The 15,958-nt window shown below is 48.9% G+C and overlaps 1 protein-coding gene across 1 annotated transcript; it reads left to right on the top strand.

Moving 5' to 3' along the window:
• Positions 1 to 10,150: 10,150 nt before the first annotated feature.
• LOC109776449 (zinc finger CCCH domain-containing protein 5) lies at positions 10,151 to 15,656 on the top strand. Its single transcript, XM_020335090.4, has 7 exons — positions 10,151 to 10,503; positions 10,679 to 10,839; positions 11,407 to 11,475; positions 11,659 to 11,775; positions 11,862 to 12,149; positions 12,484 to 12,801; positions 14,693 to 15,656. Exons 1-7 carry the CDS (start codon positions 10,416 to 10,418, stop codon positions 15,053 to 15,055), a joined length of 1,404 nt encoding a protein of 467 aa, XP_020190679.1. The 5' UTR covers positions 10,151 to 10,415; the 3' UTR covers positions 15,056 to 15,656.
• The last annotated feature ends 302 nt before the right edge of the window (positions 15,657 to 15,958 follow it).

The following is a 15,958-nucleotide window of genomic DNA, read 5'->3' as shown; positions in this document are numbered from 1 at the left end:
TTGTCGATGGTAACTCAAATTACCAAGGGATGAGGATGACACTTAACATCATGAATACGATTGTTATCCTAGAAGGAGTCAAAATGTTGATGATGATCACGATAAATTTTGTCGAGAGGCTCCATGAAGAAGCAATCGAACAGCGGCTGCATCAAGCAAAAGGACTGATGTAGATCCACGGATACATCACCAACTTGGAACCAAGCATGTTGTCTGAGGTGGAACGATAAGATGAGGAATTCAATGTAACCTTAGCTCACCGTCGAAAGTTGTGCTCCGGGAATAAGGACCAGGTAGCATAGTTAAAATCAGCATGATAATGATATAGCCGAACAGGCTAGGAATGACGTGATCTGGTACAAACTCGTAAGTAAAGAAGATTACTAAAAGTTGTTGAACCATAGTGTGTACTCGGTTCAGTTATTGGTGTCTTTGAGTGTTTAATAACTCAGAGCCCGTGAAAAATTGGAATCAGTGAGAATGTAGTACTTGATGAAGAACTCATAAGAAGTTATGCAGTTCCATGATAATTTTGAGATACCAGGGGGTAATACTCGATGACAGATCAAAGTAGATGTTGGACTAAGTTATTGCTCTCCAGAAGACAAGTGCTTGAACTTGTCTGAGAAATTGGATCAAAGAAGAACAATATGGTCGGAAACCACGATTGCAAATGACCAAATCCCAGATATAAGATGAAATTATATCAAGGGGATAATTATTGTTACGAGAAGCTTCCATGACAAGATCTACATTGTGTCCATGGGCATGAACACAAAGTTCAAGGTCGACTCCCACTTCTTCAATGCATAATCCTTCATTCACTTCTCGCGTTTGATGAAGTTATAGTGTAGAAATTTATCTGGCATAACACCAGTAGAGTATGACCCGTAGAAGTTTCCCGAGTTCATACAGATTAGGGAAGGCATTGGTTCAACCCATCGGGGCATCTTAGGAACATATACCACAAGCTTCGATAGTAATTATCACTAGCTCGAAAACAGAGTATGGTTGGCCAAATCCGAGAATAGGATTTACAAATGGCATTATGTAACAGGGAAAGAACTTCCGAAGTGATTGAATTGGAAGGACGCTGTCGGATAATATCCAACAATGGATCTGGTGGTTCGCAAGGGATCTGATGTGAGTATCGGTACTCAACCAGAGGAAGAAAGAATGCAAGGAGATCAGATTGTAGAAACAACCGACTAATTCAAAGCTCAAATGCAAAATAATTATGATTTCCAAATCAAGGGATCAGAAGCAAACGCTCTGATTAAGGATGGATAAGTTGAGCAGGCTTAGGGGTACAATCGATGGCAATTCGATTGGTCGAGATACAGCTCATGTTCAAAATGACATCTGAGCCAGAAGGATGAATTCTAGGATCCGATTGAGGATTGCGAGCATTCGCAACATATTGAATCAAGAGACTCGAAATGATAATGACAAAGGATACTAAATGAATATTGCTGGTCTTAAGGAACACAACCAAAATGCAAGCACACAATTGCAGAGCAATAGCGGGCAGAGGATTACCGGAAGATCAGATAACATATCAATGCATCTTGTGCATCATATGAACAACGGGGGAAAGAACGGATACTCGGTAAGTGCGGGGAATTATCCGTAGGGGGTATTCATGAGGCAAGAACTGCAGGGCAGTAAGCTCAAAGGATTCTCGGAACAACGGAGAGCAGTTCGGGGCATCTTGTAATAACAAGAACAGTGGGATTGAATGTAGGCAAGTGAGTGCAGTTATCCATACGGATATAATAGTGGTAGGGGATTTGTAAAGGCGGTGGGAACAAGCGTCTCGGGGAAACATCGAATAGCATCTTCGGAACCTTCTGGTGAAGCAGTCGATCATCTGGAATGTAAGGCGCTCTGGGAGAAAGTATTATCGAGAACCTAGAGTCAGAGTTAGTAAAATCGTTTAACCCGAATAGAAGAGAGATTGGAGTCCCAGAGTAAAGACGAGGAATAAAAGATCCTAATACCACCCAATGGCGACGTGGGCCCATGGGCCGCACAACCAAGTTAGTAAAACAATTTTCATCAACTAGACTCAACTTCGGCCAAGGAGTGTGAAAGGGGGATTCCTACAGGCAGTTGGCTCTGATACCAACTTGTGACGCCCCCATTCAATCGTACACTAATCATACATGCAAACGTGTATGATCAAGATCAGGGACTCACAGGAAGATATCACAACACAACTCTAAAAGTAAAATAAGTCATACAAGCATCATAATACAAGCTAGGGGCCTCGAGGGCTCGAATACAAGTGCTCGATCATAGACGAGTCAGTGGAAGCAACAATATCTGAGTACAGACATAAGTTAAACAAGTTGCCATAAGATGGCTAGCACAAACTGGGATACAGATCGAAAGAGGCGCAGGCCTCCTACCTGGGATCCTCCTAAACTACTCCTGGTCGTCGTCTGCGGCCTGCACGTAGTAGTAGGCACCTCCGGTGTAGTAGGAGTCATCGTCAACGGTGGCGTCTGGCTCCTGGGCTCCAGCATCTGGTTGCGACAACCAGGTAGAAGGGAAAGGGGGAAAAGAGGGATAAAAGCAACCGTTAGTACTCATCCAAAGTACTCGCAAGCAAGGATCTACACTACATATGCATGGGTATATGTGTAAAGAGGCAATATCGGTGGACTGAACTGCAGAATGCCAGAATAAGAGGGGGATAGCTAGTCCTGTCGAAGACTACGCTTCTGGCAGCCTCCATCTTGCAGCATGTAGAAGAGAGTAGATGGTAAGTTCACCAAGAATCATCGCATAGCATAATCCTACCCGGCGATCCTCCCCTCGTCGCCCTGTGTGAGAGTGATCACCGGGTTATATCTGGCACTTGGAAGGGTGTGTTTTATTAAGTATCCGGTTCTAGTTGTCATAAGGTCAAGGTACAACTCTGGGTCGTCCTTTTACCGAGGGACATGGCTATTCGAATAGATAAACTTCCCTGCAGGGGTGCACCACATTACCCAACACGCTCGATCCCATTTGGCCGGACACACTTTCCTGGGTCATGCCCGGCCTCGTAAGATCAACACGTCGCAGCCCTACCTAGGCACAACAAAGAGGTCAGCACGCCGGTCTAAATCCTATGGCGCAGGGGTCTGGGCCCATCGCCCATTGCACACCTGCACATTGCGAACGCGGCCGATAAGCAGACCTAACCTCCCTAATACAAGAGCAGGCGTTCCAGTCCAATCCGGCGTGCGCCGCTCAGTCGTTGACGTCAAGAAGGCTTCGGCTGATACCACGACGTCGAGTGCCCATAACTGTTCCCGCGTAGTTGGTTAGTGCGTATAGGCCAGTGGCCAGACTCAGATCAAATACCAAGATCTCGTTAAGCGTATTAATTGAAGTATCCGCGAACGCCGACCAGGGCCAGGCCCACCTCTCTCCTAGGTGGTCTCCACCTGCCCTGTCGCTCCGCCACAAAGTAACAGTCAGGGGCCGTCGGGAACCCAGGCCCACCTCTACCGGGATGGAGCCACCTGCCCCTTTAGCCCCCATCTCTGAATAGTATCATAAGTAATGTAACAGTATAAAGTATATAACATATGCCCGTGATCACCTCCCGAAGTGATCAAGGCTCAATAGTATAGCATGGCAGACGGACAAGAATGTAGGGCCACTGATGGAATACTAGCATCCTATACTAAGCATTTAGGATTGCAGGTAAGGGTAACAACTGTAGCAACAATGACAGGCTATGCATCAGAATAGGATTAACCGAAAGCAGTAACATGCTGCAATACTCTAATGCAAGCAGTAGAGAGAAGGAATAGGCGATATCTGGTGATCAAGGGGGGAGGGGCTTGCCTGGTTGCTCTGGCAAGAAGGAGGGGTCGTCAACACCGTAGTCGATCGGGGCACCAGTAGCGGCGTCAGTCTCGTAGTCTACCGGAGAGAAGAGGGGGAAGAAACAATGAATATAATGCAAACAGATGCATATCGATGCATGACATGACAAGTAACGGTGCTAGGAGTGCCCTAACGCAGTAGGAGGTGATATCGGTGAAGGGGGAAAACATCCGGGAAAATATCCCCGGTGTTTCGCGTTTTCGGACAGATGAATCGGAACGGAAAAGTTGCGAGTTTGCTATGCTAGGGATGTGTGGCGGACAAACGGGCTGCGCATCCGGATTCGTCTCGTCGTTCTAAGCAACTTTCATGTACAAAGTATTTCCATCCGAGCTACCGTTTATTTTAAATTAATTTTTAAAGATTAAAACATTTTCTGGAATTCATTTAAATTAGAAATAAATGGTTAAATCGCTACGGGTACACAGAATTGTACCTAGCTATTTGCACCAGGTGCTGACAGGTGGGGTCCAGTTGACTGCCCAATCAGCACTCAACTAGGACCGTTGACTAGTCAAAGGCTCAGGGGGGCCGCATGTCATTGGCTGGGTTATCCCAGTCAGCAGTTTGACTGGTCAAAGGAACCAGTGGGACCCATGTGTCATAGGTACAAGTTTTGACATAAAATTTATTAGTTTAATTAACTAGATGGGGTCCACCAGTCAGTTTCTATTAGCAGTGTCATTAGTGGTAATTAGTCATTAGCATTTAACCTAATGGCCTCGGGCCCACTAGTCAGCGGCACAAAGGCTGGTTAGGAGCACCGTGCGGGTACAGGAGAGCGCCGGCGGCGACGGCGCTCGGCTGGCGGAGCCAAGGCCGACGCGGGCGGCGTGTGGGTGGAGCAGTGAAAAGGCCGGGCGCGGCCAAGGCGGATCCAGCGCGAGTAGGGCGAGCTGGGCTGTAGAGGACGTTGCGGGACGACAGCGGAGTAGAACAGCAGCAGCATGGGGCCGGCGTGGTCAGGGAGGTAGAGAAGCAGCAGCTAGGCAGTAGCAGTAGTAGAGCAGTGCGCCGGCGGGCGCGAGTGCGGAGGGTCGAAGCGGGGCGTGGGCACGTCGACTAGGGGGTGCAGGCCGAGCGTGTGCAAGGGACCTGGGGCGCGACGAGGGGGGTGGTGACCGCGGCATCGACGACCAGCGCAGTGCGCAGGGAAGAGAGGAGGGAGTGGAGGCCGGAGGTGGCAGCTCACAGGGGGCCGGTCGAGGAGGGCAGTGGGCTCGGGGTGGTCCGGCGAGGCAGATCGACGACGGGGGCGAGGTGGCGGCGACGGGGTCGACGTCGGGGTGGTCGAGGCGGAGGCGCTCCGGGTGGCGGCGGCGAGGCGTGGTGTCGGGGACGAGCGGCGGCGTCGCGGCCTCCTCTGGTTCCTGCTCCTGATCTAGATCTAGATCGAGGGGGCGGAGGGGGAGAGCGAGGTGAGTGGGGAAAGTGGGGTTCGTGGCTAGGGTTCGGGCACGGCAGGCCATATAGGCCAGGGGTGCGGGTGGGCCGATGGGCCAGCCGGCTGGGCCGAAGCCCAGTTGGCCGAGGGGTTTTCTTCTGTTTTTATTTATTTATTTTCCTTTTCTTATTTTCTTCATAGCTCTTGTTTAATTGTTTTCTTTTTGTTTTAACTGGTTTTAGTTTTATAAAGTATAAAAATAGTTCAGAATTTAGTACTAATAATTATGCTAGTGCCCCATTAACTTTTGGGGCAACTAAATGAATAGTTTGTTATTTTACAAAATACAAAAGGCATTTACTTAATTGTTTTACCTACTGTTTTAATTACTTTAGCGCATTTAAACCTTTTATAAAAATTGTGGTTTCATTAGCATAATTACCTATGCATTATATGTCATCTCTCGAGCATTTTAGTTTTAGTTTTTGAAAACTTTTGTTGTTTGCCTATATTTTAAATTTGAATTTGAATCAGGTTTCGAACTAGCGCGAGATTAGCAATAGTAACCAAGGTGACGTGGCGACATTAACGTGGGATTACTGTAGCCTAACTATCCGGGCGTCACAGAGGGGGGGGGGGCGAATCCTACTTGGACTGGGAGTCCAAGTAGGACTCCCCCCTTGGCGCGCCCTCCTTGGCCGCCGGCCTCCTCCTCCCCCTCCTTTATATACGTGGCCAGGGGGCACCCCAAAGGCACAACAGTTGCTTCTTAGCCGTGTGCTGTGCCCCCCTCCACAGTTTACCACCTCGGTCATATTGTCGTAGTGCTTAGGCGAAGCCCTGCGTTGATCACATCACCAACACCGTCGCCACGCCATCGTGCTGACGGAACTCTCCCTCAACCCTCTACTGGATCAAGAGCTCGAGGGACGTCAGCATGCTGAATGTGTGCTGAACATGGAGGTGTCGTACGTTCGGTACTTGGATCGGTTGGATCGTGAAGACGTTCGACTACATCAACCGCGTTATTAAACGCTTCCGCTTTCGGTCTACGAGGGTACGTGGACACACTCTCCCGTCTTGTTGTTATGCATCTCCTAGATAGATCTTGCATGATCGTAGATTTTTTTTTGAATTACTACGTTCCCCAACAAGATGAACTCATACAACCCACAAGGTTTCCAGAAAGTAGGCGTATTGGATCAATTAACAATCACACACGGCTTCCGCCAGAGAACTTTTTGCGTTAGGTCACCTTGCACAAACGTTTCCACATAAAAAATTATGTGTGATATACATACGAACGGAAACATTTTTCTGGGATTCACTGTGTGGGATGTACATACGAACGGTAATTATTGGGCCTGTATAATTGTCTTCAATGCCTCACCCGATCACAGACGAGCTCATTCTAGCACACGTGTGCGACCGGAGGGCCTATCTCCGATGGTTTCTAGGTCATGTGGGAAGGACCCCCCTATCACGCACACTCACTAGGCAACGGTTTAAAACTCCGTCATGGAAAGGGGGTAAAAACCGTTTGTATAGCACGTCTCTGCACCAGTGCATGATCCGGTTTTCCTAGGATCGACATTGTTTGATGGTCACCCATCTCCTTGTATCGTTCGACCGTGTACTATTTTTGGTTGTTGCTTTATATATAAAGCGGGATGAAAGCCTGTTTCGAGATAGAAAAGAGAGACCATATCATTGTTTGAAAGCAAGGTGTGTGGACGACTTTACCATGTGCACTCTTACCCAACCGCCAAGGAAAGTGCACTAGACACAGTCGCCGCCAGGGTTTCTCCTTCCTCTCGGCAGCACTAGCGCCGGTCTGCCTCGTCTCCTGTGGCCTTAGGGCCATGGAGGCGTGGTGGATCCCGGCCCTTGTTGGCAGGAGGGATTCGTTTTTGATGCTTTTCTAAGTTTTGTTAGTATTTGTATCCTGCTCAGAGCTTTCTGAAGATGGAATAAGGTTCTCCCCGCCTAGCCTCCGTCTCGGTGGTGCTTCTAGCATCATCGAAGGGCGCAAGGAGGTTTATCTCCAGCGGATCTCGCGGGATTTGTTCGACATTTGTCTTCGGTGAATCCACGTGGATCGCGTGTCTATATGTTGGATCCTTATGATCTAAGCTTCTTTTCAACGGTGGCGGTTGCTGTTCTGGTGTGCTAGCCCTATAGGGCCTTAGAGCATCTCCAACCGTTTCCCCCCAGCACACCCGGCGAATGCCTTTTGGCGTTTACGCCGGCGGTTTTTTGCCCTGGGGGCGATCGAGTTTCCAGCCGCGCCCCAGGTTTCGGCCCCCAGACACCCAAAAATTCGAACTTGTCTTTCCCGCTGCCAAAAAAACGCCACAGGTTCAGCGATCATCATGCCACAAGTCGGCGACCATCATGCCACAGGTCGGTGATCTAAACATAACCAAAAGTTCGACGATCAAAAGGAAAGGAATGTAGACATGGAACGAACGCATCAAACGGTAGGCTCCTCTGCCATGGGACTGGCCGGGGTGGGTGTCGGCATGGGCGTGGCTTCAGTGCTCGGGCTCGGCGTGGGCGTCGGCGTGGGCGTAGGGTCGGTGGTCGCCGCCGGTCCGGGCATCTGGTTCAAGATGAGGCCGCGCTCTGCCAAGTACCACGCCTTCACCTGGTCGTCCATCGTCGACATGTCTGCCGCCATCAAGAATGCCAAGTCGGTGTTCCTCTTCTTCGCGGCAACGTTCGTCCTGGGAAGGTCGAGCTTGACATCCTGCTTCGTCATCAACGCCGACCACCTCGTGTCGGATTTCTCCTCCCTCTTGGCGACGCTGTTCTTGGCGTCGATGATGCACTGCTCAATCGATAATTGCAGCCGTGCGACAGCTGGTGCCGCGTCCCTCGCCGCATTGGCTCTTTTGTTGCCATCAGGGCGCCCCTCTGCCGTCGCCGGGGCAGGCGCGTCCGGCTTGTAGCTCTCCTTGGCCTTGGCCTGAGCGATCCGGCACTCCCTCCACTTCTCGCATGACTCGATCCTAGAGAACACGCGAAGGAACTTTAACTCTTGGTCGCTGTTGTCCCGGCGAAACATGTTGAACATCCGAACCATCGGCACAGCCAAAGAACAAGTGTCGGCGAAGAACACGGCGAAAGAAATGAGTCGCGACTGGCCATACCTGCCCCTCGACATTGGCGCCGCTTTCCGGGCGAGCCGCGACCTCCTCAAGGATCCCATGCCACTTGTTACAGGCCGCCTGGATGGTCGCCCAATGGTTCGCCATGGCCTTCTCACCGCGATCCATGTGGATGATGGCGTAGTCGGGATCGACCAACTTGCGCTCGTCGAAAGACGTCTTGATCCTTCTCCAGTATGTGTCGGCGTTCTGATTCGAGCCGGTGATCGGGTCGATGCTGACGGTCTTCCACGCTTCGGCGAGGCACTACCGTTTCTTATTTTTTCCTTTCGGCGCCGGTTCCGGCTCCGCCTCCGCCTGTTCATCCTCCTCCACCTCTTCCTCGGCGTTGTCGAGCTCGTCTTCCATGTAGGCAGTGGCCGGGCGGCGAAGCAACGCTCTGCTGGCTCCCCCCACGCGTCTTGCGGCAGTGGCCGGGCGGCGAAGCAACGCTCTGCTGGCTCCCCCCACGCGTCTTGCGGCAGTGGCCGGGTGGAAGGTTCATCATCCCCGCGCGAGACACCTCTTCCTGCTCCGTCGCGTCCCTGGCCTTCTTCATGATGAGCCTGTTCCGCCGGTCGGCGGTGACCGCCTCCCGACGATCAACGTCGGCCTTCCACTCGGCGTTCGACATGCCGGGGGGCCTTGCCATCGGCGCCCTCGGTGGCTAGGCGAGGGGCCGCATATTTCTCCGGCGGCATGGCCGAGGATCTAGGGAAGAATGGAGGGAGCGGCGCAGGAGAAGGGAGGGACAAGGTGGGAAATTGAGGGAAAGGGGGGAGTAAACGGCGGGAAATCGGCCGATGTCGCCGACAGCGCGGGCCCACGCGCCTTTTCGCTTCATCCGGCGGCCCTAGGCTCCCCCCCGGCGCGCTGGGTTCGGTTTGGGTTCGCCGGCTGTTATTTCGGCCCAAACCGACGATAAACAACGATCCGGGGGCATGACTGGGCCGATTTTTCGTCGCCGGTGCTAACAAAGGCGCCCTGGGGAACATGTTGGGGGGACGAGTGGAGATGCTCTTAGCATGACGACTTTCCGGTTGTCTACTACAATAAGTTTTGCCCGGCTCCAGTGAGGGAGGGGCGATGACGGCGGCGTGCCTGCGGCTCGATTCAGTGCGTGTGGTCGCCGCTAGGTGGTATATGAATCTGGATGTGATTTATTATTTTTAATATTATTTTTGAGGGTTATTTCTAATATGGTCTGTACAATCATGATTGATGATGAATAGATTGGAAGTTAAAAAAACATACACAGGAAAGATAAACGTTTTTAAGATGGGAGGGGAGTGCGTCCGCCGGACCACCACCTACCAGGTCACCAAACTATCCATGCACCGAATAAACGGTGGACAAAGATTGTTCCACACGCTGTTCGTCCTGGCCAAAAACAAACAAACAAATAAAAAAGATGTCGACCGAGCATCCTAAGCTGGGACTGGACTCGGGCGCGTGGGCACATGACGGTGCCGCCGCGGTGGGGTCCGTCCACCCCGGGCCAGGGCCGTGGCAGCAGCAGCAGCAGCGGGCAGGAGGAGCGACCGACCGTCAGGACGACCGCGCATTGAATGCGGCCCGCGGCTTGCTGCCCACTCCCCCCACCACTTTTCCCTTTTGCGTTTCCACCCCCGCCTTCCCCTCGGTTTCACCACCCAGCCCCGCTTCTTGGCGCCTACGCGACGTCACCACGCGCTGTCCGAGCCACGACACCCCCCACCCCAAGCGAGAGAGAGGGAGTGAGTGAGTCCCACTCACGCAGAAAAGGCCACACGACGCGAGCGTAGTACGGGACGAGCGGGGGCTGCGACTGCAAGGGAGGGAGAGGGAAGGGGGAGAAGAGGAGTCCGGAGGAAGCAACACCCAAGAGCGAGAGAGATTTTGCTTCGCTTTCGCCCCTGCTCGAGCCTCCCCCCGCTCGCGCGGCCGCCGGGCGAGCACGGTCCGGCCCGATCCCCGCCCGATCGCCGCGGCGGGAGGAGCATTCGGGGAGCTGCTCGATGATGGAGTCGTACGCCGCGTCCCCCAAGGACGGCGGCGGGGGCGGCGCCGAGGGCGGCCGCGCTGACGCTGCCACTGGCCTGGAAGGTACGGCGCTCAATTCCGGCCCCGATGTGCGCAATTTCGGGCCCGCTGTTTCTGCGCGTGTGTTTTGGGAAAGGAGGGGGTTTGTGTGTCGTTTGCTTGCTAGGGTTTTGGATCTTCGATGCTGCCTGATCCGTACGAATGTCGCTGCGTGCCGCGGCCTTTTGTGTTCTCGCAGAGTCGATGTGGAGGCTGGGGCTGGCCGGCGGCGAGGAGGCGGCCGGGGAGGGGCTGCCGGAGCGGCCCGGCGAGGCCAACTGCGTCTACTACCTCCGCACGGGGGCCTGCGGCTACGGGGAGACCTGCCGCTACAACCACCCTCGCGATCGCGCCGCCGCGGTGAGCTGGGCCGCTTCTCTTCTCCCGATTTTATTTCTCCCATCATGCTCTGCTTCACTTCAGTCCAGTTGGGACTTGCTACTTACGACTCGCCAGTCCCTGATAATGACCGACAGGTTCAATTACAGCTGGTCGGTGCGGAGGGGAGCTTCCAGCTCAAGCCTCTTGCTGTGATTGAATTGAATTGATTCTAGTTATGGCTTAGGAGCCTGTCACGAGCCCATGGAAGTGAAACTTGATTGTGCAGTCGTCGGTTGCTGTCGTTGATTATGTGATTGACTCATTCTATAATAAGCCTTCTTGTCTTAGTCTCGCTGTTGATGTTGATAATTCGAAGGCCCACTTTCTGCTTACGCTGCCACTTGCTTATGTTGTAGGCCTGATCAGCACTCGGTCATATGGCCATTTTTCTATTAGGATTATTTTTACCTTGCAGCACAAGTAGATAGCCGTGTTCACATGTTTCCAGTGAGTTGTTGTAGAAGTGAGAACTTTATATAGAGTATACTACCTATTCAAGGAGCTTGAATTGAAGGTATAAACATGTTTTGTGCTCTGTTTTTTTAGTTTGATGGAGGGACAAGGACCGCACGCACAGTGGAGTATCCAGAACGCCCAGGTCAGCCACCGTGCGAGGTAATGAAACTAGTCCTCATCTTGCCAATAGTCGAAAACTCGCTCACACAGTGATATGAAATTGTATGGAATATAAGATCTTTCCTTTAGAAGCTGATACTTGCTATTTCAGTCATCATATATGCATTTTTTAATTATTTGGTGGATTGCTTACAGTATCATTTTTTCATATATTTTTTGCAGTACTACATGAAGAATGGGACTTGTAAGTTTGGCTCTAATTGCAAGTATAATCATCCCAGAGAAGGCGGTTCTGTACAACCAGTTGTCTTAAATTCCTGTGGTTACCCTCTGCGTCTGGTGGGACTGTTTGTTCAATCCAAATTTTGATCTAGTCTTGGCCCTTCTTTGTCCAATATCTAATGAAGATTCTTTTCGTCATGCAGGGTGAGAAAGAGTGTTCCTACTATATCAAAACTGGCCATTGCAAATTTGGATCAACATGTAAATTTCATCATCCAGAAGGGCCAGAACATGGTGTTGTTTCAGAGACACCAAACATGTATCCACCAGTGCAACAACTGCCTGTCTCTTCCCCTCTTCCATATCCACCTCTAGCCAGTTGGCAATTGGGGAGGCCTTCTGTTCTGCCAGGATCATTTTTCCCGGGCTCTTATCCTCCAATGATGCACCCATCTGCAGTCATGCCAATGCAGGGATGGAACCCTTACATGGTAAGTTTCTAATACTGTATTCCTTCTCATTTTGAACTTTGTGCTACAAATAGTAGATCATCGAGCAAGGGTGTTTTATATAAAATGAATCTTTTAATCTGGACCAAAGTATTAAGAAATTAAATTTGGAAGGTCTCTTATTAATGATACAACGTTTACTGTCTAATTTCGCAAACTCACAATGTATCGGGAGCATTGTGTTGTACAAGAAGATTACAAAAATGACCCAAAACATCATTTTGTACTTATGTGTTATGAAGATTGTGATGCATTGTCAGAAAAAGAAAATACTGAACTGCCCTGATGACTTCATTATCTTTTATTTTCTTATTAGCCACCTATCAACCAAGTCGCGTCAGCTGGGGGACAGCAAACTGTTCAGGCAGGACCATTGTATGGCTTATCACACCAAGGGCCTCCATCTGCAGTTGCTTATGGCAGTAATTATGCATCGTTGTCTTCTTCAGCATGGCCTTCAAGTGACAAACAAGAAGTTGTCTTTCCAGAGCGCCCTGGGCAGCCTGAATGCCACCACTACATGAAGACAGGGACCTGTAAATTTGGATCCACGTGTAAATACAATCATCCTCAATACCTGAGTACACCTAGGTCCAACTATATGCTGAGCCCTCTAGGTCTTCCAATTCGTCCGGTGAGTAGCTCTATACATCAGTCTGATTTTTTTGCATTGAAGTACTATGTTATCTTCAAATGGAAGTTAAACCAAAAGCATACTGCTGAATCATCATCTTGATGTTGTCCTTGATCAGATTGACATCACATCTTATTGTTCTGATACTGCAAAGTTGATAAGTGAAGTTTCATTTACTCGTGTAGTTTAGTCGAATTGCAAATTGTATAGTCAGGGAAGTAATGATCATTCAGTTTCCAGTTATTACAGGTTTTGAGTTTTACTGTAGGACTTGAAAGCAGTGCAGCTAGGTGGTATTCTGTCATAGAGGAATTATTGGTGAATGCTATGATTTTGGATCAAACATCGATCAAGTAGCCATACTTTAAAGAACGGATTCCATTGCTTTAGTTCATCAGCAAATACACCTTCCATATACTTTGTAGAACTGTTGAAAGTTCTGCCATGTAATTGCACCTTCAAGTCTGAGTTTAGCCCATTGTATAGTTGACTAGAATGTGAAGCAAAGGCAACTATATAAAATGTACTGTTTTTTAAGTCCGTAGCAGAACATGTGCATGCAAGAGGGTCTGTTCTGCGTCCATTGACCTTCTCTTCTAGTTTTTGTATATCGAAGAATATTATGTGTAGGACAGTGTTCTGTGAATCGTCAACCAAATGCAGATCGATGTTCATATTATTTAGGTAGGAGGCATACGAGTTTTGACCTTATTTGATTCTTCTTAAATTCAGTGTCCAGTGTAGATTGTGTTTAGTGCAAGTTTAACGGTTTCTTTGCACCAACGCGGAAAATAATGATGGCAAAGGGTAGGGAAGAAACTTCTGAGCATTGGAAAATAGTAAGATAGGATACTCGCTGCATGCAGGATTCTTGCTGCATTGCATGCTTTTGGAAACTACTCTTCTGGGTTTTTGCATAACTTGTGTCTTCTGTTTATTGCTCACTAGCTTGACCAGGTGCTCGTGCTTTAAATGGCTCTGCATCTGTGTAAATTTGACATACAAAGTTTAAAATTGCGAACATATATCTTATGATGAAATCTCTTAATTCTTCCTTCCTCAAAAAAAAAACTGTCAATTCTTTGAAGATGGAGGCTTTTATTAATGGAACATACAACACATCCATGATTGTGTTTTCACTGTGTTTATCCAGTACTATATTATTTTTCTGGTGGGTACTTCCTTGGGACAATCTCGTGTATGTGTACCATTTCTTCCTTTGCATATTTGCAAAACGAAACTACCTCTGACTTAGTCGCAAGTATCTTGATTCTTGACGAACTTAGGGATGGATGTTTGTTCTTGGCATACTGAAGCCCTTTGAGCCTTGTTACCGCATTAGCCTAAATCACTAGTAAAATTTGACAAAATCAGCGACAATTAATATGGATCGGAGGGAGTAGAAAGTTTGTATTGGAGTACCTTGTCCTATCTATGATTCCCTGTTAATCAGGAAAACCTCTTTTGCTTTCACTAGAGTTCACAGAAAAAACCCGGAAGTGCAGGTTACTGGGAGGTTATTTCTATACCTGATCAACAGTTGACAGACATCCTTTGGTGTGATGTGTTAGCACCTATCAGTATCGATTTCTTTTTGTCTTAGCCGCAATGGTTATGAATTTAATTATGTTAACTTTAATTTCTGGCACATCGCAATATGTTTGTCCAAACTTACCTGGGAAAGCACACTTCTCATAAATGTAATGTTCCTGTAGTAGTTCATTTTGGCTGCAAGTTATAAAATGCACAGTAGAATTTAATCTGTTATTGGATTCATTATGACAAAACATGCAAATACACAAGATAATCTGGTATATGGCACTGCACATTGCACATTTTTTTAGTTTTGCATATAGAGCAAAATTATGATCAAGTTTCCTTTAATTTGCAGGGTGCCCAGCCATGTCTTTACTACTCACAGCATGGGTTTTGCAAATTTGGTCCCGGATGCAAATTTGATCACCCACTGGGTGCTCTGAGCTACAGTCCTTCAGCATCATCGCTTGGTGACGTGCCTATCGCTCCATATCCTCTCAGTCTCCCTGTTGCTCCTATGGCCCCATCTCCATCATCTTCTGGTCTGCGGCCAGATTACATTCTGGCCAAGGACTCCTCAGCAAATCAGCCAGCGTCACCTGGAACTACATTTGGAAATGCTGGACAGTTGTCAAAAATCTATGCTCCACACATGCTTCTCCGTCCTCCAACTTCTGCAACCGGTGCCACTGTCACCATCCATGGTGGAGAGTTCTGATCCCATTCCTGGGATGAAAATGGATGTTCAGAAAGCTTCTCAAGATGTTTTTTTTGGCGTAGATGAGATGAGATCTCGGCTCGTTTTTGCTCAGATTCGGTTCTACAGCAAATCTGTTTCCACTTCCCCTCTCAGCATCTGTTCACCCAGAACCCCCACCCAATGTGAATATGGCTGGAGCTGACATAGACAACGACGGCCAAGGTGGCAGTCTTTGCCATCTGAATAAATGCATAGATGGGGAGTGGCAAGCTCGTACCCTGCCATTTTTCTGTTCGTTGCTGAATTGGAAGAGGGAGAATCCTGAAATCCACTTAACTGGTGCCCATTCTATCGGTACATAATTATCGAAGGAGGCCACAAGATGCATCATTACAGGGAGGTTTTGTACCTGAAGACTATTGGGTTCGGCAATCTTGCCCAAATCTTTGCTCATTTAACCATCTCATATGTGTTATGCAACTACGAGTCTACAACTTCTGTAATATGTATATGTATATTCATAATGCGAACATAAGAACGTCGTAATGGAACACTCGAACCCTCAATGGAATCATCTGCAGCTAAGTCAGCTCAGTTGCTTAATTGTTCATCGGTACAAGTTTGAGTCTGTCAGTAGGTAACACCAGTTCTGTGGCTCATTCTGTTCTTTGTTTTTTTTGAAAAGGGGGGTTCGCCCCGGCCTCTGCATCAGAACGATGCATACGGCCATGATTATTAATAAGCAAAAGGTCTTACACATGTCTTGTTGTCTCAATCAAGGAACAAAAGGCTCACAAAGAGCTAAAAAGTAAAAGAGAAGCCACAACCGGCTGACAAAAACGATAGGAACTAAAAGCCTATCCTATTACATGACCGCCATCCAAACCGGTTAAAAATATCCCGAGCTACCATCTCTCATCG

The sequence above is a fragment of the Aegilops tauschii genome, chromosome 3, assembly GCF_002575655.3.
Source record: "Aegilops tauschii subsp. strangulata cultivar AL8/78 chromosome 3, Aet v6.0, whole genome shotgun sequence".
Lineage (NCBI taxonomy): Eukaryota > Viridiplantae > Streptophyta > Magnoliopsida > Poales > Poaceae > Aegilops > Aegilops tauschii.
This window is presented reverse-complemented; position numbering and strand designations above follow the sequence as displayed.

What these genes read in the sequence shown, in the direction of transcription:
- LOC109776449 (XM_020335090.4), top strand. Translation starts at nt 10,416, where the DNA reads ATGATGGAGTCGTACGCCGCGTCCCCCAAGGACGGCGGCGGGGGCGGC. An exon ending in CAGGTCAGCCACCGTGCGAG is followed by an intron (nt 11,476 to 11,658) that starts GTAATGAAACTA and finishes TATTTTTTGCAG; the next exon opens with TACTACATGAAGAATGGGAC. An exon ending in GTGGTTACCCTCTGCGTCTG is followed by an intron (nt 11,776 to 11,861) that starts GTGGGACTGTTT and finishes TTCGTCATGCAG; the next exon opens with GGTGAGAAAGAGTGTTCCTA.